We start from the raw sequence: 27,775 nt of genomic DNA on the forward strand, positions 1-27,775 counted from the left end.
TCACACAAATAAATAAAATCTTAAAAAAAAAAAAAAGGATTTTTAAAATTTATTTGAGAGAGACAGAGAGTTCAGAAGCTGGTGCAGGGGAAAGCCAGAAGGAGAAGCAGGCTCCCCACTGAGCAGGGACCCCCTGATGCAGGGCTCCATCCCAGGACCCTGGGATCACGACCTCAGCTGAAGGCAGACGGTTAACTGATTGGGCCATCCAGGCATCCCATCTCCACATCCTTGTCAACACTTGTTATTATCTGTCTTTCCTAGTACAACCATCTTTATTGTGTGTAAAGTGGTATCTCATTTTGTTTGCATTCATTTGTTCTTTCACTTACTCATTTATTTTTTATGTAAAAAAAGTGCTACCCTACAGCCCAGCAATTGCACTACTAGGTATTCACCCCAAAGATACAGATGTAGTGAAAAGAAGGACCATATTCACCCCAATGTTCATTTCAGCAATGTCTACAATAGCCAAACTGTGGAAAGAGCAGAGATGCCCTTCAACAGATGAATGGCTAAAGAAGATGTGGTGCATATATACAATGTAATATTACTCAGCCATCAGAAAGGATGAATACCCACCATTTGCCTTGATATGGATGGAACTGGAGGGAATTATGCTGAGTGAAATAAGTCAAGCAGAGAAAGATAATTATCATATGGTTTCACTCATGTGGAACATAAGGAATGGCGCAGAGGACCATAGAGGAATGGGAATGGAATGGGAAAACTGAATGGGAAGAAATCAGAAGGAGATAAATCATGAGAGACTCTGGACTCCAGGAAACAAATAGGGTTATAGAGGGGAAGGGGGTTGAAGAATGGGGTAACCAGGTGATGGTTATTAAGGAGGGCACATGTGGTGATGAGTACTGGGTGTTATACACAACTGATGAGTCATTGAAAAGTACATCAAAAACTAATGATGTACTAGATGCTGGCTAATTGAACATGTTGAAAAAATAAATAAGTTAGTAGATAAATAGAACAATGACATATTTGTGATAAGTGCTAGGAAAGAAATAATCAGGGTACTATAATAGAGATTGACGTGGTAGCCAAGGAATCTAGAAAGTTTACATTTAAGCTGGGGTCTTAAGGGTGAATTTAACCAGCCCTGAAAGTGCCAGGAAAGAACCTTCCAAGCAGAAGGAAACAAGCACAGAGCCTTAGAGGTAAGAAAGATCTTGGCTAATTTTAAAAAAATGAAAAAAAAAAAAAAAGCCAGAATAACAGATTGCAAGCAGGAGAGTGACACGAAAGGAGCCTGGAGAGGTAAGCAAGAGATAGTAAGGAATTTGGATTTTACCCTAAATACAGGAGGAAGCCATGGAATGATTCTACATTAAACATGGGTGACACGGTGTTTGTGTTTTAAAAGGTTGCTTTAGCCGCTCCATTGTAAAACCAGTGAAAAAGTGACTGCAGTTGTTCACGTGAGAGATAATAGTAACTTGAGTGGTGGTATCAAAGATGGAGAGAAGTGCTTTCCAGCTCATGTGAGAGGAAGAACAAGCAAGACTGGATGGGACTCTGGTAAGTGACAGACAAGAGTCAGTAATGGCACTGAAGTTTCTGGCTTTAATGATGAAGTGAATGAGGGTGCCATTTACCAAAATAGAAAACCAACAAGTGAAAAATGAATGAGCAATGGTATGGCATACTGGTCCTTATGTAATGACCCTACAGTGTGCTTAAATACTTTCTGAGAGCTTTCAATTCCGTTTTTCCAGATTTACCATCCATTCCTTTAAGTGTATACATCTGCTTCCTTGGCTATAAATTTAATGACAGTTGCCTGGGGTCAGGGATTTATTTACCTTTACATTACAGGTTTTGTATTATATTCTTCTCTCACTAGCATTAACTAAAAATTGAAAACACTTCCTTTCATTCCCATTCAGATGTCTCTCCTACCCACTACTTAGATCCTGTCCACTTTTCAAGTACTTTGAAGTATCATAAGGTAATTGAAATCAATGAAATGAAAATTGAGACAACAAAATATGTATCACTCATCACATTAGCGTGTTTGAGAAAATGACTATAGCTAGCGTTGATAATGGAAATGGAGTAGGGAAAAAAGTACTCTTACACTCAGCCAATAGAGGTACAACTTCTTGTTACCTCTATAACAGGACAAGTTAGTAATATGTATTTAAACACTATAGAGATTTGTACCCTCTTTGACCTCAGTTATTTCTCTTTGAAAATCTTATCCTAGAGAAACATTCATGAATATGTACAAAGCTGAAAGTTTGTTTAGCATGGTACTGTTTATAATTATGAAAATTTGGAAGGAAATCCAATGTCCAAAGATAGGGAATTTTCTTTAATAACTATAACATCTTCACTAAATGAAATAAAAGGCAGCATTACAAACATAGAAAAATACATGGTGACATTGAAAATATTAATGTTATAAAACAGTGTGTATGAGATAATCTATTTTATATACAAAATCCTTAAAAAAGGATTGTAAAAATTTACATGAAGATGTTAATGGTATTTACCTCTACAGGTAATATAATGGGGCAATTTTTCCTTTCTATTTTCTCTAATATGTATGCATTAATTTTAAGATGAAAAAAGTTATAAAGACAACCAAAAAACAAGCCATGGGTTTAGTTTGAGGTAATCTCAGTGACTATCACAGTTAAAGTTTCTTAGTCTGAGTAAACCAGCCCTCTTAAACAATAGTTAAAACATGAAAGTCAAATTAGCAAATGAAACATAGCATTTGAAGGTCAACAAAACCATTATTTAAAGAACCAAAAGAGGTCATGAATTCCTGAAACAAGATTCCAGAGACAAGAATCACAGTCTGAAAATCTCCTGACCTCAGCTGCCCAAAGTCTGGATTGGAGGAATGGATGTCTACAATTTACTAAGATTATATGACAACCCAGTGACTGAGAATACAGCAGCCCTTGCACAGCAACATCAAAACTACTCTTTTAAGCTCTGTTGTGGCCACTGCAAGTTGAATGCAAGGTGTCACATTCAGTAAACAACCAGAGCTGTGTGAAGTGACCCACTAACTTGAATAGAGCCAAAACCCAAACAAAACAAAGCAAAACACCACCACCACAAAACTTAAACATCAAAGGGGGAATAGTGAACTCTCAAGAGTAGCAAAACACAAAGCGGTTTCAGAGCATTTAGGTCAGAGCCCTGGAGTCAGATTACCAGGGTCCACATCCTGATTTTGCCAATTAGTATTTCCGTGATCTTTGGCAAGTGATTAATTTTTATATGCCTCATATTCCTTATTTGTAATATGGGGAAAGAATACCCTATTTCATGAGTTTTTAATGAGGATTAAATGATTTAATGTAAAGCATTTACAGTAGTGGGGTGGGGGAGGCACAGTTGGTTGGGTATCTGACTCTTAGATTTGGCTCAGGTCATGGTTTTGGGGTTGTGGGAGTGAGCCCTGTGTTGGGCTCCGTGCTCAGTGTAGAGTCTGCTTGAGATTCTCTCTTCCTTTCCCGCTGCCCCTCCCCCTCCCTTTTTCTGGAATAAATAAGAAAATCTTTTTAAAAAGCACTTAGAGGGCGCCTGGGTGGCTCAGTGGGTTAAGCCGCTGCCTTCGGCTCAGGTCATGATCTCAGGGTCCTGGGATCCAGTCCCACATCGGGCTCTCTGCTCGGCAGGAAGCCTGCTTCCCTCTCTCTCTCTCTCTGCCTGCCTCTCCGTCTACTTGTGATCTCTCTCTGTCAAATAAATAAATAAAACCTTTAAAAAAATAAAAATAAAAATAAAAAGCACTTAGAGTATTACTTGGCACATAGTAAGTGCCGTAAAACTGTTAGCTAAAAGTATCCTCGAAGGGTTACTATTACTGTTATATATCTAACTGGAGTTTCAGAAAGAGAGGAGAGAGAGAAGAGTAGTGGCACTATTGGAAGAGATAATAACTAAAATTTTCAGGAACTGAAGAAAGACAACATCCTCGAGGTTCAGGTTACCCAATAAATTCCAAGCAGTATACCCAAAAAGAAATCCATACCACTTAGTCATTTCATTTCCATTCTCTGCATACAGAAAGGCAAACACATATTAAAAACAACCAAGGAAAATAGAGAAATCATCTTCAGTCAAATGAAGCTCATTTTCCAACAGCAACTAGAAAATGAAAGAGAGTGGAATTCTTCAATGTATTGAAAATATTTTTAAAGATTTTTTTTATTTATTTGAGAGAGAGAATCTTGCTTCCAAAGAAAGGAAAAAAGAATGAAGAAAGGTGATCAGAGCATAAGGGGCTTGTGAGACACCATCATGTGGACCAAATACATATTATGGAAATACCACAATGAGGAGAGAGAGAGAAAGGGATAGAGAAATTATTTGAAGATAAAATGACTGGGAATGTGCAGGTTTTAGAAGAGAGAGTTGAAGAACCAGAGGAGTCACCAACTGATTTGAGAAGCTAAGCACATCCAACTCCTGAAGTGAGTGTGACAGTTCATCTGGCTAACTATCACCTCTGTGGGGTCACAGCTAATTGTCTAGTGGCCTCCGTTGGTTGATAGGGTTTGCAAAGAGCAAGAACACTTGAATGTAAACCATAGGACCATCAGGAGTAGCTGGAACTCCCTGCATTTGTTCATCACCACATCTAAGAAGAGGCTTGCAGTGCAATGGCTACTGCTTCACTTCTACCTTACAAATCTTGTACAAACTATTCTTTTGAGAAACTGTAACCTGAAGGCATATACAAATATGAATTCTATGAAATCATAGTTCCAACTTAACTGAGTGTATCCAGTACAAATGATCACATCCTTCAAATGTTTGCTCAACTGTCACTTTCCCAATTTTGCCTATTCTGACCATCCTATTTTATTTTATTTTTTAAAATATGGAACGCTTCATGAATTTGCATGTCATCATTGTGCAGGGGCCATGATACTCTTCTCTGTATCATTCCAATTTTAGTATATGTGCTGCCGAAGCGAGCACCTGACCATCCTATTTTAAATTGCAACTCACCTCACCTCCTTTTCAGGCTAACTTTTCTTAGATTGCCTTTAAATGGTGGTGTTCCAAAGAGTATCATTCTTGGTACTCTTCTCCCACTCACCACACTCTACCTGGGACATCTCATCTATATTCATAGATGCAATTATCAACCATACACTGATGATTACAACACTTTATCTTCAGTTCAGAACTCTGTGCACTGAGTCTTTATTACTGAAGAGTAACTAGTCAGCTCAACCTGTGTATTCTTAAATGCATGGTGTTCAAAACTTTCCCCTCTCCCCACACGAGGTCCTCTTTTTCCTCTTCTTCTGTTTCATCACTTGACAAATAACAAACCCTTCCATCCACCTAAGCAAGAAACATGAAATCACACTAGGCTCTTTCCTCTTCTTTAATCCAAACTCTTCCTATTGATCATGAAGTTCTGGGGATTCTTAAACTTAGCATATCTCATACATGTTTCCTCTTTGCCATCTCCAATGCTGCAACCATAGTCCAAGACTTATATTTATGCAAGTCTCATACAAGTATGTGCCCTCGATATCTGATATGTCATTCCTTTGCTGTAATTCCTCTAATGGTTCCTCTAACACTTCCAGAAAAGAAAGGGGGAAAAGCCAATCCTTTGAATGGCATGCAAGATTATTAATGATCTTTTTTTAAAAGATGTTATTTATTTATTTATTTATTTGAAAGAGAGCAAGTGAACGCACACAAAGGTTGCAGGCAGAGGGAGAAGCAGGCTCCCCACTGAACTGGACCCTCAGTGCAGGACTCAATCCCAGGACCTTGGGATCATGACCTAGGCCAAAAGCAGATGCTTAACCAACCCAGCCACCCAGGCGTCCCTTATGATCTCTTCTTTACCTATTCATGCAATCTCATCTGTAGCCATTTCTCCCATGAGACTTAAACTCCAAAAAAATCTAAATGACTTCCGGTTTCCCAAGTCCATTAAATGATCTCTGGAATAATAGGACCCAAGCTGACAGCACTCCCCCCCCCCCCCCCGCCGCCTTCTTCCCCAGAAGTTTTCACCATCCTTTAGGTACCAACTTAATTGTTATCTCCTTTGCAAAAACTTTCAATATTCCCTTCTACTCATTGATGGCCATACCACGCCTTCCCATTGCTCTATTGCTGATGCATCACGTATCTCTGCAAGTCTGTCTCATGTTTTACCCCAAACCCTCTCTCTCCATATTGGAAGCCACAGTTATATAACTTGTATATTAAATTTAAGTATATTTATTTAACTGTTTAAAAACGTAGATGGGTCCGTAAATTTGGCTAAGTTTATCAACAGACAGGGCCTTGTAGTGAAAAGAGCACTGGACTAGAAGTCAGAAGATTTGAATACCATCCTAATTCTATTCCTTCCTTATTTGGGCCTTAGTGGTCTCCCTCATAATGTAGCTAGAGTACAGCCCCAGTTTCTGGGTGGCAATTTACAACTTATCTGCTTCTTTATTATTACCCAATCCAGCCCCCTTCCTTTCACACGTGACTCTCGGAGGCGCTATATAATTTACTCAAAATCCCATTACAAGTAATCAATGTAATGGGAAAGCAAAGCAATCTTGGTATCCTAGACCGGAGCTGACCTCTAGGAACGTTCCTAGTTCTAAAATTCTGTAACCCATCCACTTAACAAAAACGTTGGAAACAAGTAAAGAAAAGCTACAAGCGAAGAGACATAAAGTAAACAACAGCAGCCAAAAGAGTAGGTGAAGCATCGAGGTTCCACGAATTAGAGGTGAACTTCCCATCCTTGGGTCAACTTCCGGAATCAACAACGGAGAGACCCAATCAGAACCTTTCTCCCGGGAGCCAATGGGAGAGCACATTACAAAGAGCCAATCCAAGGGCCGCTGTCACTGTTGTGGTGCTGTCAGGGCGCCGGCGTCGTGGTGCTTGGGCGGTCGCCACCTAAAGGACTTCGGTGGGGCAGCCTCGGGGGCAGCTTGTCTCCGGCCTCGCTGCCAGCCTGCTCTTCCCGGATCGCGGGCCTCAGCGTAGGGTGTGCGTGCGGGCGGGTGCCTGGGCCGCCTTGGGGCCTCGGCCCAGCCGCAGAGGGGCCGCGAGATGCAGCCGCCGGGCCCGCCCCCGGCGTATTCCCCCACGAACGGGGACTTCACCTTTGTCTCTTCGGCAGACGCGGAAGGTGAGGCTGAACCCCAAGAAGGCCCGTCCCCCCGGTGGACGCGGGTCCCACGCGGCGGGCTCTCCCTCGTACTAAGGTGGTTACGGCCGGGTGGGGACGGGCAGGAAGCTGACTGGGGACCGGAGCCCTCCGCGCCTGCCCGGCCTTCGGGAAGGGCCTGAGTGGCGGGCGGGGGACGTCCCAAATTACTTGTTTGGCTTCTGACTCTCCCCGCACCTCAAGTGAGCCCACGCAACAGTAAGATTTTATTTCTGCAGTGACTTGCTGTTATTCAAAAAAGGGGTGGTTAGATTGGCCAGGGTAGGTGTCAGAATGAAAACAGTGTAGGGGAGCGGTGTTCCTCTTTTATTTATGGATAACTTAATGCTGGGATTAGATTCGGTACTGCGAATACAAACTTCCCTCTGGGAGTTCGTGGGGGGTTTTTTGTTTTTGTTTTTTTGTTTTTTTATGGACTCTGATATCTTGCGGACGTCCCAGTTTTCCTCCTGTTTTATAGTGTTTGACCTCAATATTCAGAGAAGTGGCCCCAAGAATGTTTGAAACTTCTTGTAATACAGTTGGATTGTTCCCAAAGGTTTTACTTAATTCCTTGTCCTGTTGCGAGGAAGCAGTTCTACTAGATTTTTCTTTTTCTACATCACAGGAAAGTTTGTTTTCCTCTTCTCTGTTCCTCACCAGACTCTTTGTAACCTGAATTTTTCTCTGCTAGTCAGTTTCAAATTTTACTTTTATTAGACTATGTAACCGGACTTACTGCCTGATAATAAAAAAGATTACGCATAAAGCTATAGAAATTTCAGTCTAGAGAAGAACCTGGAGTTTGCCAATAAATCTGGTTTCAGGGGCGCCTTCGTGGTTCAGTCGGTTAAGCATCTGCCTTTGGCTCAGGCCAGGATCTCAGGGCCCTGGGATCAAGTCCCACATGGGGCTCCTTGCTGGGTAGGGAGCCTGCTTCTGCCTCTGCCTGCTGCTCCCCCTGCTTATGTTCTCTCTCTCTTAATCTCTCACTGACAAATAAATAAATTCTAAAAAAAAGAAAGAAAGAAAGAAAGAAGTATGGTTTCAGAGTGCATCAGTTAGTATAGCTTGTTTTCCTTTTCTTTGTTTTGTTTTCCTCTTGATTTGTGAGTGGTGGCGTTTGAAAAGAACCAATGTTGCGCTGTATGTTAACTACCTAAAGTTTAAGTTAAAAAAAAAAAAAAAAGGCGGGCGGGGAGCGGGGAGCGCTTGGGTGGCTCAGTGGGTTAAAGCGTCTGCCTTCAGCTCAGGTCATGATCCCAAGGGTCCTGGGATCCAGCCCATATCAGGCTCTCTGCTCAGCAGGGAGCCTGCTTCTCTGCCTACTTGTGATCTCTCCCTGTCAAATAAATAAATAAAATCTTTAAAAAAATAAATAAAGTTCTATTTTTTTAAAAAGAAAAAACGGTATTATAATTTTGGTTATAATTTAAAATGGAAAATATAATTTTTATTTATCATAGAGAACATAGCTGATACTTCTATTTTACTTTTTTTTCTAAATTTTTTAAAAAGATTTTATTTATTTGAGAGAGAGAGCAGGTACAGGAGAAGAGGGAGAAGCAGACTTCCCACTGAGCAGGGAGCCCATTGGGGGTTGGATCCCAGGACGCTGGCATCATTACCTGGGCCAAAGGCATGTGCTTAGCCCACTGAGCCACCCAGGCTCCCTTGATACGTTTATTTTAAACTTAATATGAATATTTGGTGAAATACAGCAACTCAAAGTATTTCAGTTTGTTTAATCTAAATTTGGTAGCATAGTGATTCAGGAGGAATATCAACTTTAATTTACTAGACCTTAAAAAAAATTGTCTTATCATTATTCAAACTCATATATTTGTGTGTATATGTGCCTTTTCCACCCTAACCCCCTGAAATAACTTTTCTCAAACACACCTACGAAAACTAACAGTGATACAACAAGCTAACCCATTGACTCTATACTAAACCAAGAAGCCTGGAATAAGTAAACTTATCCTAATGGATGGATGTAAGGTTTATTCGAACTTCTCCATTTAGCTTCTAAGGATACAGACTCCCTGTATATCCAAAGATGTATAGACAAAAATAGATATATGTATAAAAATAACCTCAAGTGTATGACATTGTGCATTAAATTTAGAGGATTTTTAAAAGATTTTATTTATTTATTTGATAGAGAGAGAGCATAAACAGGGGGAGTGGAAGAGGGAGAGAGAGAAGCAGGCTCCCTACTAAACAGGGAGTCTAACGCAGGGCTCCATCCAAAGACCCTGGGATCATGACTTGAGCTGAAGGCAGACGCTTAACCGATTGAGCCACCCAGGTGCACCTAAGTTTACAGAGTATTTTAAGCAAATGACTTCTTTGGTCTTTTTTTTTTTTTTTAAGATTTTATTTATTTATTTGACAGACAGAGATCACAAGTAGGCAGAGAAGCAGGCAGAGAGAGGAGGAAGCAGGCTCCCCGCTGAGCAGAGAGCCCGATGCAGGGCTCGATCCCAGGACCCTGGGATCATGACCTGAGCCAAAGGCAGAGGCTTTAACCCACTGAGCCACCCAGGTGCCCCTTTTTTGGTCTTTATAAGAATCCTTCTGAGCTTAATTTTTCTTGTATTTTATGATGAAAATGAGGCTTAGAGAAGTTCAGTAACCTCCATTGTGAAGGATCTGAATTCAGAGCTAATCAGAATTATTTCCATGAAATTGTGGTGATTCTTATATTTTTGTAAAAGAGTCCTGGGTTTACATCCTGGCTTTGGCAATTACTATCCATGTGATGTTGCCCAAGTTACTTAGCCTCTCAGCTTCAGTTTTCTCATATACAGACTGGGAATTAATACACAAGTGCTGAAATATTTTGCAGATTCACAGTACTTAGTACTATATCTGGCAGATTGAAGAGCTTGGTACATGTTAGCAATGATACTGCTGCTCAGTTTTCACTATTAACTGGCTCCACACTTATTTTTTATTGTTTTCGAACTTGAAAATTTGACTCTACAACTCTAAGTCTTTTCTCTGGTTCCTAAGCATGTCATGTAAATTCTTTCTTCTCCCTTTTGCTGCTGCTTTTACTCTAACCATGAGTATTTTCAGTGTATATTTTCCTTCTAAATTCTGTCCAGGTCTCTCTCAATGATACCTGTCTGTAGTATTTGTGCATACAAATCCTTTGTTCTAAAATGTTCCTTGGGAAAAAATAAAAAATAAAAAATAAAATGTCCCTTGGTGTCTTCTCTCCAGACCTATGCATATCCTGGTCCTCATGCTTAGAATGCCTTTCTCCTTCTTCCCTGGAGTTGAGACTTAGACTGACCTGGAATGCTCCTTCCTTGATGAAACCTTGCTTAACTATCCGTTAGAAACAGAGAATTCCCTGATCTTTTCTATACCCCAGCACTTACCACAGAACCCAGAATGTAAACATCACAAAGTAATTGTTGAAGGAATAAATGATTTCTGCTTTTATCTCATATGACATTGATACTTGGAACTATAAAGCAGCACATTTTGGATGGTATAACTAAAAAATTACTGGATGTAGAGCCAGCAGACTTCAGTTAAACTCCTGAGTCTTACAGTAGCTATGTGATATCAGGCAGGTTACATAGCTTCTATAAGCTTCTGTTTTATCACATATGAAATGAAAAGCAGGGGCACCTGGCTAGCTTAGTTCATAGAGCGTACAACTCTTGATTTGGGGGTCATGAGTTTGAGTTCCATATTGGGTGTAGAGATTACTTATTAAAAATTTTTTTCTAACCGGGATGCCTGGGTGGCTCAGTTGGTTGTGTCTAACTGGATTTCAGCTCAGATCATGATCTCAGGGTCCTGGGATCATTGGGCTCAGTGCTTAAGTGTGGGGTCTGCTTGAGATTATCTCTCCCTCTGCCCTTCCCCCTACTTGCACATGCTTTCATGGGCTCGCTTGCTCTCTCTGTCTCTAAAATAAATAAATCTTTTAAAAATTTTAAAATGAAAAATATTTTTTTAAGATTTTATTTATTTATTTGACAGACAGAGATCACAAGTAGGCAGAGAGGCAGGCAGAGGTAGATGGGAAGCAGGCTTCCTGCTGAGCAGAGAGCCTGATGCGGGGCTCAATCCCAGGACCCTGAGATCATGACCTGAGCCGAAGGCAGAGGCTTAACCCACTGAGCCACCCAGGTGCCCCTGAAAAATATATTTTTAAAGATTTTCTTTAGGGGGGTGCCTGGGTGGCTCAGTGGGTTAGAGCCTCTGCCTTCGGCTCAGGTCATGATCCCAGGGTCCTGGGATCGAGCCCCACATTGGGCTCTCTGCTCGGCAGGGAGCCTGCTTCCCCACTCTCTCTCTGCCTGCCTCTCTGCCTACTTGTGATCTCTGTCTGTTAAATACATAAGTAAAATCTTAAAAAAAAAAAAAAAGATTTTCTTTATTTTTCAGAGCACAAGCAAAGGGAGCGGCAGAGAGAGAGGGAGAAGCAGGCTTCCCGCTGAGCAGGGAGCCCAGTGTGGGGCTTGATCCCAGTACCCTGAGTTCATGACCTGAGTTGAAGGCAGATGCTCAACCAACTGAGCCACCTAGGTGCCCCAAAAATGAAAAAAACTTTTGAAAAATGAAAAGCACACATAATATTGTGAGGTATTTAAGATGTGTATAAAAGCAAGTTCCTTAAGTACAAGTTAAAAGGACATGAGCTATGTATGAATAAGCCAGTAAATGATTAAATAAATGAATAGTGAAATCCACCCTGAATACTCAAGTTGATAGTGAAAAACTGTCCAAAAGCAGCAATGAAATGCATGTCCGTAAATGCAAGAACATAATGATATATATATATATATATATATATATATATGTAAAGTGTAGTATAGAAGTCTTCAAGGATCCTTTGACTTTATTTTGTATCAGATAAGTAAGTCTTTAGCTGGTTTATGTCCTGGGCACTTAGTAATAAAGAATCTGCCTCAGTCAAAATTTGCATTTTAACAAGATCCCACTGTGCATATGCATATTAGAGCTTGAGAAGCACTGATTTAGAATGTTACGAATGGTTAGAAAGGGAGGAAGGAAATTTTTTTCTAGCTGTAAGATCAGGGACAATTTAATGGAGATATGTTGTCAAACTTTGAAGGATAGATAATGTTTTATATATAGGATGGACTAAGTACCTCCATGTGCAGGGGTCTGCTTATGAAGAAGTCCCTGACGGCAAGAAATGGTCTATTAAGAGAGATGCAGGGGGGTGGGGTTATGGACATTGGGGAGGATATGTGCTATGGTGAGTGCTGTGGAGTGTGTAAACCTGGCGATTCACAGACCTATACCCCTGGGAATAAAATATATGTTTATTAAAAAAAAAAAAAGAGATGCATTGCATTGTACATAGTAAATGGTTTAAAAAGTATGGTTCAAAGGAGGAAGTGGTTTCTGCAGGAAGGATGAAGGAAGTCTTCAGGGTTGACTTATGAGATGAGGTAGATTTTGAAGTTTTTTTTCCAGTTGAACAGAGGGAAGAACATTCAGTTAAGAACTGGGCAAGCACAGTACCTGTTGGAGGCTGTCCCTTGGTCTTATACTTTCTCATCTTCACAGACCTAAAACAATGCTGATTTAGACCATGAGCTCCTCACAGTTAGAAGCTGTACTTTGCTTATTTGCATTGCCTAGCATGAAACTCAACACTTACAGGAACTCTGTGATGAATGAATGACCACATGATACTTTTTGATTAAGATAAAGGTGTTGTGCTCCTAGAAGTGAAGCCAATACTAATTCAAGAGAAATTCAACAAGTAGTTGGAAAGGTGATGAATAGAGACAAGTAAGCAAGAAAGATGATCTAGGCCACCTGATAGCCATTTTCCTGTCTTCATATTTTTCTACCTCTAACTATTTTTGTATCTATTTTGAAACATTTATCTTTCCTGCAAATCTTAAAGGAAAGGTTTCTTCTCTCCTTTCCTAGGATAAGCCTGTGCTAGTGCTTTTTATCTTCCTGCCTTTTATGGAACCTTTCTTTCTCTTCACTGTTTTTCTCTCTAGCATTTTCTGTGTCTCCTGTTTTTTTCCATCTCTACCATCACTCACAGGTACCCTCCTCATTGACAGAATTGTAAATTAAATCTACTTCCTTTTTTCCTTATTTTCACAGCCAGGCTGTTTTTTCCTGTTTCCTCAGCATCCAACAATCCCTACCACTCTGTTGGCACTTCACTTGCTTCCTTTCATCTGCAGAAATATCTTCAACAGTGTTTCCCAGCAGGAAAAGGTCCATGAGAACATAAATTTGACATATGACAAGTAATGTGTTAAGCTAAATTCCTTAATGCAGAATTCCCAGAGCGTTTAATATGCAGTATTAGTTCTAAGACGCCAAGTGGGGATCGTGGTATGCAGGGTTTTCCAAACTTAGTGAACATCAAAAGCCTTTCGTGAAGGGCATGTCATAGGATCCAGATTCCAGATTTATACACAGAATGTGTATAAAGAAACACTTAAGCTATAAAGACAAGTTCATTTGCCTTTTGCTTGATTATTTATGCTCTTAATGATTTGTCCCCACCCTATCTTCTACAGCTTTTGGAGATGAACTCTGCCTATCAGAAGCCTTCAGCTTCAGTGCCTTTGTTCCTGCCATTTTTTTTCCTTGGAGTGAATTCTCTTCTCATTACTTCACTGTTGATCGGCTATCCCTCATAGCCAAATTCAGGTTCTACTTCCATATAGCCTTCCTGCCCACTTCTCTGGTAGCTTAGGCCTATTTACTCCTTTGGCACCTATGATCACTGGGCAATTTGCATTGTCGTTTACCTACAGAAGAGTGTGTTTTACAACAGTATAAAAAGGGTTTTTTGTTACATGTTACCTCAATTAGATTTTTATTTATTTTTTTTTTAAGATTTTTTTTATTTGTTTATTTGACAGAGAGAGAGAGAGAGAGATCACAAGTAGGCGGAGAGGCAGGCAGAGAGAGAGGGAGAAGCAGGCTCCCTGACAAGGAGAGAGCCCGATGTGGGGCTCGATCCCAGGACCCTGGGATCATGACCTGAGCCGAAGGCAGAGGCTTAACCCACTGAGCCACCCAGGCGCCCCTCAATTAGATTTTTAAATTGAGATATAATTTATATACCCTAAGTGTCACCCTTTGAAAGCATACAATTCAGTGGTTTTCAGTTTATTCACAAAGTTATACAACTACCATCCCTGTCTAAGCCTAGATTTCATCACTCTAAAAAAAGCAACCCTATACTTGTTTTTAGTCATTCTTTTTTGCCACCCAGACACTGGCAACCACTGATTTACTTTCTGTCTCTATAGGTTTGCCTGTTCCAGACATTTCATGTAAGTGGGGTAATATGTGACTTTCTATATCAGGTGTCTTTTTTTTTTTAACTTTTTTTTTAAGATTTTATCTATTTACTTGATAGAGATCTCAAGTAGGTGGAGAGGCAGGCAGAGAGAGAGAGAGAGAGAGGAGGAAGCAGGCTCCCCACCGAGCAGAGAGCCTGACGAGGGGCTCAATCCCAGGACCCTGGGATCATGACCCAAGCTGAAGGCAGAGGCTTTATCCCACTGAGCCACCCAGGTGCCTCTGTATCAGGTGTCTTTTACTCAGCATAATGTCTTCAAGTTTCATCCATGTTGCAGCCTGAATTAGTAACTTTTCCTTTTTCTGGATGAAAAATGTTCCATTGTTTGGATATACAGTAGTATCAGTTAGATTTTAAAGTCCTTACAGTATCTCACTTCTTTATATCACTCTCAGGTCATCAAAGAAAAAAGCTAAGTAACTCAGAAGTATTAACTGTTAGAGTAATTGATTGATATTGAAAAAAGAAAGATACTAAAATAAAAATGACTTAATGTTTGTGATATAGTTCCTCTTGCCAAGGGCCAGAAACTTGTCTGTAGTCTGTGTCTCACTTTCTCATATTTACTTGGTCATCAGATTATTTCATACTACCTCCAGAATAACTATATAATGAATCTATTCTTCCTTCTCCCTGCCTTGAGCCTTTACCATTTCTCATCTCTGCTGTAGCTGCCTGACTATACTCCCTGTTCAGATCTCTCCCCTCTTAGATCAGTCTTCCATCTTGCAGCTAAGATTTTGTTTCCAAAATACAAATCTAATTTTGTATATTTGCTTTTTTAAGGGCTTTAATGTCACTTACTGATTTAAGCTATAGGAAGCTATTTGCCCTTCTGTTCATTCATTAATTCAACCAGTACACATTTGTTGGTTGCCTACTATGGGCCAGGCACTGTTATAAGTGGTGGGGAGATATGTTCAAAACAAAACTACAACAAAACACTTAGTTCTTGCCATCATAGAACTTACAAACATTAACCAAATAATCACACAAATACGTTATTATAAACAGTGATAAATGCTCTGAAGGAAAAGTCTGGGGTATAATGAAAGGAATCTAATCTAGTCTGGGAGATTAAGGAAAATTTCCTTAAGCAAGTACATAGGAGAACTGAAGAATGGATGGCATTTAATTATCTGAAGTTGGATAAAACAGCCTGGTATTCATAGGAGGTAAAAGGGATCCTGGTTCGTTTAATGAACTTGAGAGGCCTAGTGTGGTTAGAGCATAGTGCAGAAAATTTTTCTGGAGAAGTAGGTAGGGTGCATAGAGATTGTGGGACCTGAGCTGAAAAAGCCGCAGAAGGCCACTGAAGGATTTGAAACAGGAGAGTGAAGGAATTGCATTTCAGAAAGAGTCTTCTGGTTACAATTTAGAGAATGGATTGTAAGGAGACAAGAATGATTAGGGAGAAGGCACTTAGTAGACTACTATAGTCAGGCAGGCAGGAGATACAGTTTGGTCTAGCTTGTGCTTGGGGTAGAAATGGAGAAAAGTGGACAGGTTCAAAAATATTTAGAGGTGAAAGTGACAGAATTTAGGAGTGGATTGGATGGAGCAGGGAGCATGTGAGTGAAGGAAGTTGTCAAGGATTATCAAGCTTCCAGTTTATAATGCTGAATGAATAATGGTACCATTCACTGAAAGAAGAAACTGGAGGAAGACCTTAGATGCTAAGAATTTAGTTTTGGGATATTGAGTTTTAGGTGCTTCTGACATAGTTAAAAGGAAATGTTAAGCTGATAGTTGATTATATAAGTCTGTAGAAGTGGACTGGACTCAATATATTGCTTTTTGAGTTCAGCCTTCTTCAGTCTTCTTGCCCCCTGTTATGGTCTGAATATTTGGGTCCCCTCCAAAGTTCATTATATTGAAATCGTAATGCTCAGTGTGATGGTGTTAGGAGGTGGGGAACTTTGGGGAGGTATTTAGGTTATAAGGGTGGAGTCCTCATAAATGGGAATAATGTTCTTGTAAAAAAGATTCTGCAGAGCTTCCTATCCACTACTCCTGTGTTAGGATACAAGGAAAAATCTGTAGGCCAGGAGAGGGCCCTTATCTGACCCAGCAGATCTTAGACTTCTAAGCCTTTAGACTTTAGCCTTGAAAGAAGACTTTAGCCATCTAAGCCTTTAGATCTTAGACTTTAGAGCCTCTAAAACTATGAGAAATAAATTTCTATTGTTATAAGGCAACCTGTCTGTGATCTTTGGTTACAGCAGCCTGAACAGACTAAAACACTCTTATATAGGAATTACAATATCATAATAATCCAGTAGTTACTATCAGTGCTCTTTTGAGTGATAATTTTCTGTTAAGGTACCCAAACATTTAGCCTGTTCCTTGTGTGAATTTCCCCCTCCCCAAATTAGATGCTATCTCTAATACAAGTTAATAGTGTAGACAAGAGAATTGTTAATTTTTCTTTTATAAAAATTTCCTACTTCATTTTTAAAAGATTATATCCATGTGGGGCTCCTGTGTGGCTCAGTTAAGTGTCCGACTCTTGATCTCCGCTCAACTCTTGATCTCAGGGTAGTAAATTCAAGCCCTGGGTTGGGCTCTGCAGTGGGCATGGAGCCTACTTTAAAAAAATATCTGTGTCCATATAGATATCACAAATATCATCTATACAATTGGCTTATGAAGTATGATATGTGGTGTATAATGGGGCAAGAATAGCTTTTCTTCCCCGTTTGAAAGTTGAAAATGACTTTTTAGAGGGCGCCTGGGTGGCTCAGTGGGTTAAAGCCTCTGCCTTCAGCTCAGGGTCCTGGGATCGAGCCCCGCATCCGGCTCTCCGCTCAGCAGGGAGCCTGCCTCCTCCTCTCTCTCTCTCTGCCTGCCTCTCTGACTACTTGTGATCCCTGTCTGTCAAATAAAGAAAGGAAGAAAGAAAGAAAGAAAATGACTTTTTAGGCAGCCTTTCTTGGGGTAGTTAAGCAAGGTTTACTGTTTTAAAAAATTAAACTATTTCCTTAAATTTTAAATTCATAAGGCATTATGTAAATTTATAAAAGTGATAAAATTACACAGAACTATATACACATACACACACAAATAAGTGGATATAAAACTGGTAAAATCTGAAAAAAAAGCAAACTGTATCAATGATAGTGTCCTGGTTTTGGTGGTTATATAACATGGTACCATTGAAGGAAGCTGGGTGAAGGGTATATCTAACTTTTCTGTACTAGTTTTGGAACTTCCTGTGAATCTATAATTATTTCAAAATAAAAAGTTTGGTTAAAAGATTCATAAGACAAAAGAAATTTCTGTTAAATACGTTTATGCCAAAATGAGATTTAATTTTTCCAAAGGTAGGTTCAGGAGATTTAATTGACTTTTTTTAAGTTTCTTTTTTTTGGGGGTCATTTTTTACATACAACTTGGGGCTAGAACTCATGACCTTGAGATCAGGAGTCACGTGCTGTCCAACTTGAGCCAGCTGGGCACCCTGATTTAATTGATTTTAATTAATATTGTATACAATATAAAAATGTACTAACAGTATTGAAGAGTAAAGGTACTAAAACCATAAATCAAAACAGTATGAATAAAAATATAACCTAAGACACAATCTCATATGAGGCTTTAAAAATGTTTCTTACTGTGTGAATAATAAAAATTATTCTTCCTTGGTGCCTCAGTCAGTTAAGCATCTGCCTTCTGCCCAGTTCATTATCCCAGGATTGTGGGTCTGCTTCTCCCTCTGTCCCTACCCCTGCCTACTCCAGCTCTCTCCCCTTGCTAATGCTCTCACTCTCTCTCTCTCTCTCTCAAATAAGTAAAATCTAAAAAAAAATTTTCTTATGAAATAACGTCAAAATCCAATGTAAGTCTAGCAATTACAAGATTGTTATTTACTCTCATCGGTTTCTTGATCTCTTTTCATTGCCTTATGCAAGCATTAAAATGTTTTTATCTCTAAAATGGAACAATAGAATTTATCCTTTCAGTGTGAAACATGTGCTTGTTTTATTTTGCTGCACAAATACTCAGTTCTGTTTTAGATTTAAGGACACATGGACTTCATTTTCACATGAAATGAGAATTTTTATCCTTGCCCTTGTTGCTTGTTAAATAAGAAAAAGCTTCTCCACATATGTAATGTTAACAGGTGTCAACAAAATGTTAATTATTCTTTGCAAAATACTCTTCTTCCTTAGAAATATAGAACTCGTCTAGTTGCGGATAAGTAAATCTCATCCTGAGTATGATATCCTATAGCACTGACTGAGTTCTTCCTCCTCTTTCCAAGTGAAGTTCTCAGGCTCAGAAGATTCACAGAAAAGATCCTCAGCTAGTAATATACTTGAGTTTAAAGGGAGGGGAAAATTACTATTAAATTTTATCCTGCAGTATTTCCAGGTGGCTTTCAGTAAAACTTGAAATTCACTGATACTCTTCCTCATTCTCAGGCAAACAAGTGGAAACGTTTTTAAGATTTCCTTTTGCAGTAGATTTTTTTCAAAGATTAATTTATTTTATATCCACTTATATTGGGGTGCCTGGGTGGCTCAGTTAGTTAAGTATCTGCCTTCAGCTCAGGTCATGATCCCAGGGTCCTGGGATTGAGCCCCGCATTGGGTTCTCTGCTCAGCAGCATGTCCACTCCTCCCTCTTCTTCTATATCTCTCACTTTCACTCTCTCTCAAATAAATAAATAAAATCTTAAAAAAAAAAAAAACAAATCTACTTATATTTATTATCTTTACATTGGTTTTACTTAGCAAATGACTAGAATATTATAAATAGTATAGCAAGAAGGAATTAATTTAAAATTAATGTTTTATAATACCTATCCTGGAGTTGACAACCAAGCTAGCTGGTTCTTAACTCTGGTTTAACTTAAGAAACCTGTGCTCCTGGAGTAGTTTGGAATCTTCTTGTTTTCTGACATTCTTATCAACATGTTAAGCTAACTACAAGTTTTTTGACTTTCTGTTGCTTTTTCATACCCACACCTAATTATATCTTGGGAACACTAAGGGATGTGTCAAACTGCTATTACTGGCATTCCTGCATATGTCCATGATATTTTCCTACTTTATAGTAAATGGGATGAAAAAAAAACCCTACAAAATGAAGCAAAAGGTGCCTTTTTGAGGATCTGGCATCCATGCTATGACAAACAGCTGAACATAAAATTCTTCATCACAGCATTTTTTAGTACTATAATTTATATATCCTTTTTTGGTTTAGATTAAGGACTGTTAGGTGCAGTCCTTTCTGGAGGCCAGGAAACAGTTGTTAAGGTCCTTTCCTGTCTCATAATTCTAAAACCTTTAATGTTATTGCCATACTAATGACTTCCTGATCTAAGTCTTCCCTTTGTTAAATCGAGAAAAGCACTCTTTGTACCTATTGGAAATGGAATTTTAGTTACATTTCACCTCTTTTATTTATTTCTCAATTTAGATTGAAACAAGCAGAAAGTAATTTCAGAGAATATTTTAGTCCCAAGATTCTATGATAGCACTTACAGAAACTATTTTTAGACTAAATAGGGAAGGACATGAATTCAAAAGTACTTGCATTTTATTTCAAGCTGAGTCAACTCCCTTTTAAAAACTTTTTAGAATCATATACTGCTAAACCTGGAAAGTATTTTGAGTAGGAAACTGGAGACAGAGGACATTAATGATTTGCTGTATCAATAGCTAAAACTAGGACTTATCCTCAGAATACAAACTTTGTTACAATTAATTGCAGGAGTTGTCACAACCAGATTAAGATGTGACTCATAATTGAGCCACTCATTAATTGAAGTGTAAGCCAAAATTTTAATAGCAGTTCTCGAAAAGTAACCTAGAATTTGGAGTAATGTGCAAATTAAGCTCTTTATATTGTATATGATCTTCAGGGAAGGAGAGTCTGTGTTAAAACTATTCTGGTTTGTCTTTGCCAAGATTATTGTCTCAACTATCACTCCAGTAAGGCTTCTAGTTAACAGCAGCGGTGGTTGCTTAATAGTGTGTATTATCTGGTCCTACAGGTTTTTTTTTTTTAACTTAATTTCTGTACGACCTCAGTCCCTTTACTATTGCCATTTGTTTTTCAACCAGAAAATGTGGCATTTGTACTATTTTAATGATCTGTAACCTCTAAGGCACTGTTGAGACTATGAATGGAATTTATTTTGTAATGTGGGTAACTGAATCTCTTTACTCCTTTTTAGAGTTGCCCTTAAAGCAAAACAAAAATCCCCAAACAGCTTCATTTTTGCCCAAACTAAAGATGAATGATGTCATTATATAAAGAAAAGGGCTGAAATTGCGGGGAACTCTTACTAGTCAGTTATCCAGAACCAAGCGTTAATATACAAAGCACTTAGCATAGATATTTGGTGATTTAAATGAAAAGAATGTGTAAATAAATACATGAAATGTAGGGGAAAGCCATTTGCAGTTTTTCTTTAGCAAATTTTATCTAATGGTTTACATATATATATATGGATAATGCCTTTAGAATTTACACAGTCAATTTGTTCTGAAGCACATAGTGTGCATAATAATGAAGGGAATCCAAAATGATACCATGTAATATATTTTGTATATATCATCCATATAAAGTGGCTGTTATAAGTCTAAGATTCTTTTACTGGTCTAACCAATTATCTGAAATCTTTTAAACGTCTTCACTTCCCTCATCTTTCATTTCCTTGTTGTAAAATAAAAGATGGTTTTTAGGTATTTATCAGCTGTAAAGTAGGATTATATGCAATAGCAGATATTCATAGAGATCTTCAAATGATAATTATTTTACTTGAATATTATATTCATGTTGGTTAAGATTCACACATTTTTACCTTGATTTATAGTTTTGTCCTCTCTCCTCCTAAGATCTCAGTGGTTCAATAGCATCCCCAGATGTCAAATTAAACCTTGGTGGAGATTTTATTAAAGAATCTACAGCTACTACATTTCTGAGACAAAGAGGATATGGCTGGCTTTTGGAAGTTGAAGATGATGATCCTGAAGATAACAAGCCACTCTTGTATGTAAAAATTGTAATATGTGTTTCTTTGTTTTTTAGAACTAGTCTGTCGGATGATTATATTCTTTCATGTTATTTAAATACAAGTATGGCTGATCTTAACCTTTTTGGTTAGACTATTATGCTTTTCAATTTTACTAGTATTTAGAAAAATTAAAATAATGAGAATATTTTAACCCTATTGATGGGAAAAATGGAAAGAATCGTAATTCTTTATATTTGTCTCGCTCACGTGTGGGTACCTAAACACACACACACACACACAGATATTCCAAACTGTTAGGGCTTACTTGGGCTTATAGCTATCTCAAGTAAACATCCAGTCTAAGTAAAAAAGCGGACTGCTTGCTGTGGAGATTAAGTGTAAGGCAAATTAAAACTTCCACAAAGATTAGCACTCCAAAATCTCTCCCATGCAGAAATTGTAGAGGTAGCACTGGCAGGACTAGAGGGAGTCTTTCACTTTCTTCATAGTACTTGAAATTTTTCAAGTGATTATCATTTGAGAAAAAAAAGTAAAGAATTTAACTGCTTGGGAAAGAACCTATAGCTCTGTAAAATCAAGGCATTATCAGGTTAATCTCTGTGGTAATTGTTGGTAGATTAAGTGTTAAAATGTTCTGTTTCTTAATATACTGTATTTCATCAAATTTAAAACAGTGAGTTATAAGATGCAATTATTTTATGTTCATCAATAAGGAGGAAACAGTATGTAAGGCAGCATAAAGCTAAGACATCAAAAGGCTATCTTGTTAGTGTAGGGATAAATGAGAAACAACCCACCCTACAAAAAGAGGCAGCGAGGATGTTTGCTTGTCTCAGTTTGGCAGTGGGTGGGGTGTTAGAAGAAAAATATCCCCTGAGAATGGAAACCCCCACCAGTTCTCATAGGATTGTAGTCTGAATTATCAGTATGGTCAAGAAGAGCTCAAGCAGAAGATTTTATTTAAAGTTAGCCCAAAATAGTGGCTCCAGGAGACTGTAAAATGGAAATGCAGATCTTGGAAGAAGTTGGCTTCTCTCCAGGCTGACAAGGTGAGACCCCAGCAGTTGTGACAAACATCCTGATTTTAGAGAGGTTAAAATGTTGAAAACGTACACCATGGAATCAGTGAAATGCTGTACTTAAAGTGCAATGCTTTGTTGACCGATGGAGATGACACTGTCATATTTAAACTTTAATTTTATTGCAGCTGTCTCAGTATTCGGAAATGCATGCTTTTTAAGAATTTTTATTTTATATTATAGGGAGGAACTGGATATCGATCTAAAGGATATTTACTACAAAATCCGGTGTGTTTTGATGCCAATGCCATCACTTGGTTTTAACAGACAAGTGGTGAGGGACAATCCTGACTTTTGGGGTCCTCTGGCTGTTGTTCTTTTCTTTTCCATGATATCATTGTATGGACAATTTAGGGTAAGTATATGTTACTTTATACAAAATTGAAATATTTTAAGAGCTTTAAAATTAAAAGTAGCCAAATGTTAACTGTAATGCTACATTATGTTTAAGAAATGCTTTACTTTTTTTTTTTTCTTAAGATTTTTATTTATTTATTTGACAGAGAGAGATCACAAGTAGGCAGAGAGGCAGGCAGAAAGGGGGGGAAAGCAGGCTCCCTGCTGAGTAGAGAGCCCGGTGGGGGACTCGATCCCAGGACCCTGAGATGATGACCTGAGCTGAAGGCAGAGGCTTAACCCACTGAGCCACCCAGGCACTCCAAGAAATGCTTTACTTTTACCCATTATTTCCAACTTGTTCATCTCTAGAACTCTTTTTAATTAAATAAGTGAGGAGTACTTTAATGCTTTCCAAACTTTTATATCATCATTCTTATAGGAAGTACTAACAATTGTATTGCAACTGGGTTAACAGATGAGACTACTCTCAGCTGAACGAAAGTGACCAAAGAGACCAAAAGGGCTGCCCTTGCCCTTTATGATTTCTCCCAAGTGATGAAGAGTTTGAAACACAATACTCAACATGTTCTTACCTTTTATTTATTTTCAAAATAAATATTTTAGGGGCTCTTGGCTGGCTCGGTCAGTGGAGCACATGACTCTTGATTGTGAGTTCACACCCCACACTGGGCCTAGAGCTTACTTTAAAACATAACAGTAAATATTTTAGTAAATAATGACAAGGATTCCATCAGAATTTGTTTTTATATAATACTTTGTTCTACTCTCAGGGGCTTTATCTTTATTATCAAAACAACATACACACATTACTCCTTAATCCCTAGTTTAAGGCTTTATGGAAGTAAAAAATAACTCTCTATCACTGAATGATTGAGAAATGAATTCATTTCTTGTTGCTTCTGTAACAAATTTCCACAAGTTTTGTGGCTTAAAACAGTGAAAATTTATTTTACGGTTACAGAAGTTGGAAATTCAAAATGAGCTTGAAGGAGCTAAGATCAAAATGTCAGCAGGGCTGACTCCCGTGTAGGCTCCAGGACAGATTCTGTTGATTGCCTCTACCCACGTCTAGAGGCTGTCAGCTTTCCTTGGTTTCTGGTGGCATGACTATAATCTCTGCTACTGTGGTCACATTACCTTCTTCTCTACTGTAGTCAAAACTCCCTTTGCCTCCCTTTTTAAAGGACAGTTGTGATTACATTTAGTGCTCATTTGGATAATCCAGAATAATCTTCCAATAGCAAGATCCTTAATGTAATATAACACTAGTCTTATTAATATTTACCTTAGATCAATAGTTTCTATCAAGTATTCTGTTGGAAATAAGAGTTGAAGAAGTCAAATGGGATTCTGGTCTACTACTCACCACTAATCCTTCACCTAGAACATCTCTAATTTTATCTATTTTGTATAATCTTTCATTTGAACAAAGGATTGTAAGGCTAAAAACAGATTATTGCCTCCATAGAATATCACTCAGTTTGGTTTTACTTGATGTTTTCTGTGACTAGATTTGGGTCATGAATTTTTGGTAAGGATACTATTTTGTGGGGCACCTGGGTGGCTCAGTGGGTTAAGCCGCTGCCTTCGGCTCAGGTCATGATCTCAGAGTCCTGGGATCAAGCCCCACATCGGGCTCTCTGCTCAGCAGGGAGCCTGCTTCCTCCTCTTTCTGCCTGCCTCTCTGCCTGCTTGTGATCTGTCAAATAAATAAATAAAATCTTTAAAAAAAAAAAAAAAGGATACTATTTTGTGTCCTCAGTATACTCTTAGGGAATATGTGATATTGATATATCTTTTACTGATTTATTGATTAACCTTTAACATTGGTTGCTTGATTAGGTGATAGGGTGGTATCTGCCCAGTTCCTCCACTGTAAAGTTGTTATTTTTCCCTCTTAATTAATAAATAAGTATCTTGTGGAGATACTTTATGACTATGCAGACATTGTGTTTCTCGTCAAACTTTAGCTCACTAATTTTAGCATCTGTTGATGGATCTTGAGTTCAACAATTACTACTATAGTGTTTACTGCATGGTGGTGTTCTGTTTTCCTTATTCCTTCCACATGTATTATTGGTATTCTCTATGAAATAGCTACCCGTACTTTGCCATTGCTTAAATATTGTTGTATTTATTTATGTCAGTATGGAATCATGAATATTTATTTTATTTTCTGGATTATAACCCAGTGCTATCATTATTTTATTGGTGAGATTATTCCAGCTTAAGCATTGGGAACTCCTTCAGGTTAGCCTCTGTGTCCTTTCAGCATCTTCCCATTAGTTTTTTGAGCATTTCCTTTCCTTCTAAGTCCATAGAGTGTTCTGGGCTCACCTTTTATCTCCCCTGCCCCAACCCTGGCATCAGTTATTTATCAAAAGAGTCCTAGTTCCTTTTATCGGGGAATGATACTTAGAAACCAGGATCTGGGCAATAAGTATGCTTATTTTGCTGTTGGGTCTTCATTATTTCTAGACCCTGCAAGCAGACAAAACTTGGAGATAGAGGCATATATGATTATCACACTAAGTCTCAGGAGTTAAAATTATCTGAAACATCTCCCAGTTACATATATAATTAATGTAAATTTTAAAGACCTTGGGAGAAGACCTATAACTTCTTATAGGGATGAATTCTCCTTGCAAGATGTTGTAAACCAGAGGTTTGGAAGTAAATACTTTGCTCATTTTTTACAGTAATTTTTGATCAGAGATCTTGAAATACTGAGATTTCCTTAGGCAATTGATCATTGCTAAATTTTACTTTGGATATAAAATTGTATTAACATACTGCATTCTTACTAGGTTTTGGAAAGATACCTGGGAACTCAAACTCTCTATGACCTGAAATTGGATATACCAAACTGTCTTACATAAGCAGAGAATTGACTTCGAGGGAAATTATCACCTTATTTGGTACAAAGATATTAATTGCATGAATTTTTTTTTCCCTTAAGGTGGTCTCATGGATTATAACCATTTGGATATTTGGTTCCCTAACAATTTTCTTACTGGCCAGAGTTCTTGGTGGAGAAGTAAGTAGTTGATTTTGAAAATAGCCTTTGTTTCTGATCATAAATTTTATTTTTGGTATTGTACATATTATCAGTAGCTATATTCATCATAATTCTTTCTTGTCCCCGAATTGCTTTTAAGTGACACTGCTTCCCCTAAGATGATCAGCATACTGTTATTGTGCATGCTCAATAAAGGTTACAAGAAAGGAAGAAGAAAGAAAAGATCCCATACCACTCATAAGTAATGTACAGCTTTTTAGGAAAACAATTTATTTTCTAGTACAGCATTTCTCAAATTTTTGATCTCAGGTCCCCAAGGAGATTTCTTTGTGTGGGTTTTATTTATTAATACTTATCATATTAGAAATTAAAATAAATTTTTGAATATGTATTTATTCATTTAAAAATAAAACCAGGGATGCCTCAATGGCTCAGTCGGTTAAGTGTCTGCCTTTGGCTCGGGTCACGATCCCAGGGTTCTGGGATTGAGTCCCTGCTGAGCAGGGAGCCTGCTTTTCTCTCTGCCTGCCTCTCCCCTTGCTTGTGCTTGCACTCTCTCTCTATGACAAATAAATAAAATCTTTAAAAAATAATGAAAATAAAAATAAAACCAAATACATTTTAACATAAATAATAAAAAAAATTTCTTTTTAATTTATTTACTTATTTATTTGAGAGAGCATGTGACAGGGAGGGGCAGAATGGGAGGGAGATGGAGAATCTTAAACAGACTACGCTGAGTACAGAGCCCAACACAGGCTTGATCTCATGACCCGAGCCAAAGCCAAGAGTCCATTTTCAACTGACTGTGCCTCCCAGGTGTCCATAAATAATATATGGTGGCTCAGTGGGTTAAGCCTCTGCCTTCAGATTGGGTCATTTGGGGTCCTGAGACCGAGCCCCACATCGGGCTCTCTGCTCAGCAGGGAGCCTGCTTCCCCTTCTCTTCTCTCTGCCTACTTGTGATCTCTCTCTCTCTCTTTGGCAAATAAATAAATATTTGAAAAAAAAACAAACTGCTTTTTTTTTTTTTAAAGATTTTATTTATTTATTTGACAGAGAGAGATCACAAGTAGACAGAGAGGCAGGCAGAGAGAGAGAGGGAATCAGGCTCCCCACTGAGCAGAGAGCCCAATGCAGGACTCGATCCCAGGACCCTGAGATCATGACCTGAGCCGAAGGCAGCGGCTTAATCCACTGAGCCACCCAGGCGCCCCCAAACTGCTTTTTATATAAAAAAATAATAATACATTTTAAAGAAAACCAACTTTTTAAAAAACAAAAAAGTGCTAAGAGTGGCATTGTTTTGCATTTTTGCAGGTAGCTTTAATGTCTGGCTTAGTGGAAGCTGGTTTCTAATATCTGCTTTCTGTATTCAGTCTGTTAGATACATTGTTTTGGTTAAAGTATATGAGAAAAAGAAGGCCTTAAACATATATAATTGGAAAAGGAAGGGTATTTCTTTTTAAGATTTTATTTATTTTAGAGAAAGAGTGCACAAGCGGGAGGTAGGGGGTGGGATAGAGGAAGAAGCAGACTCCCCACTGAGTAGGAACCCATGTGGGCTCAGTCCCAACACCCTGGGATCATGACCTGAGCCAAAGGTAGTTGCTTAACTGGCATCCAGAAGGAAAAGTATTTTAATAGCTTTTTCAGATGATTATGGATGTTCTTCTCTGAAACTATACCTACATTCAACAAGTAATAGGGTTGTTGTTTTTTTAACAAGTCATAGCTTCTTAAAGGTTTGTTGCAGTAAGGAATCTCAAACAGTATTAATGAACTTTTCATACTTTGTTTCATTAAAATTTCACTT

The 27,775-nt window shown here is 38.4% G+C and overlaps 1 protein-coding gene, 1 long non-coding RNA gene and 1 other non-coding gene across 3 annotated transcripts in view; 1 reads left to right on the forward strand and 2 right to left on the reverse strand.

Annotated features, from left to right (window-relative positions):
* Nucleotides 1-4,858: 4,858 nt before the first annotated feature.
* LOC125110126 (U6 spliceosomal RNA) lies at nt 4,859-4,965 on the reverse strand. The gene has a single exon (XR_007130458.1). It is a non-coding gene; the product is annotated as a U6 spliceosomal RNA (small nuclear RNA).
* Nucleotides 4,861-27,009, reverse strand: LOC125109072 (uncharacterized). The gene is made up of 3 exons (XR_007130095.1): nt 26,973-27,009; nt 7,774-7,782; nt 4,861-4,965 (listed from the first exon to the last, which is right to left on the reverse strand). It is a non-coding gene; the product is annotated as an uncharacterized LOC125109072 (long non-coding RNA).
* YIPF4 (Yip1 domain family member 4) overlaps nt 6,860-27,775 on the forward strand; it is a 29,690-nt gene continuing 8,774 nt past the window's right edge. The window contains exons 1-4 of the mRNA XM_047745709.1: nt 6,860-7,153; nt 21,362-21,515; nt 22,764-22,935; nt 25,900-25,977. Of these exons, the coding sequence (XP_047601665.1) occupies nt 7,075-7,153; nt 21,362-21,515; nt 22,764-22,935; nt 25,900-25,977 (483 nt within the window). The 5' untranslated portion in view covers nt 6,860-7,074. The remainder of the gene's footprint in view (nt 7,154-21,361; nt 21,516-22,763; nt 22,936-25,899; nt 25,978-27,775) is intronic.

Source organism: Lutra lutra, chromosome 9 (assembly GCF_902655055.1).
Source record: "Lutra lutra chromosome 9, mLutLut1.2, whole genome shotgun sequence".
NCBI classification, from domain to species: Eukaryota; Metazoa; Chordata; class Mammalia; order Carnivora; family Mustelidae; genus Lutra; species Lutra lutra.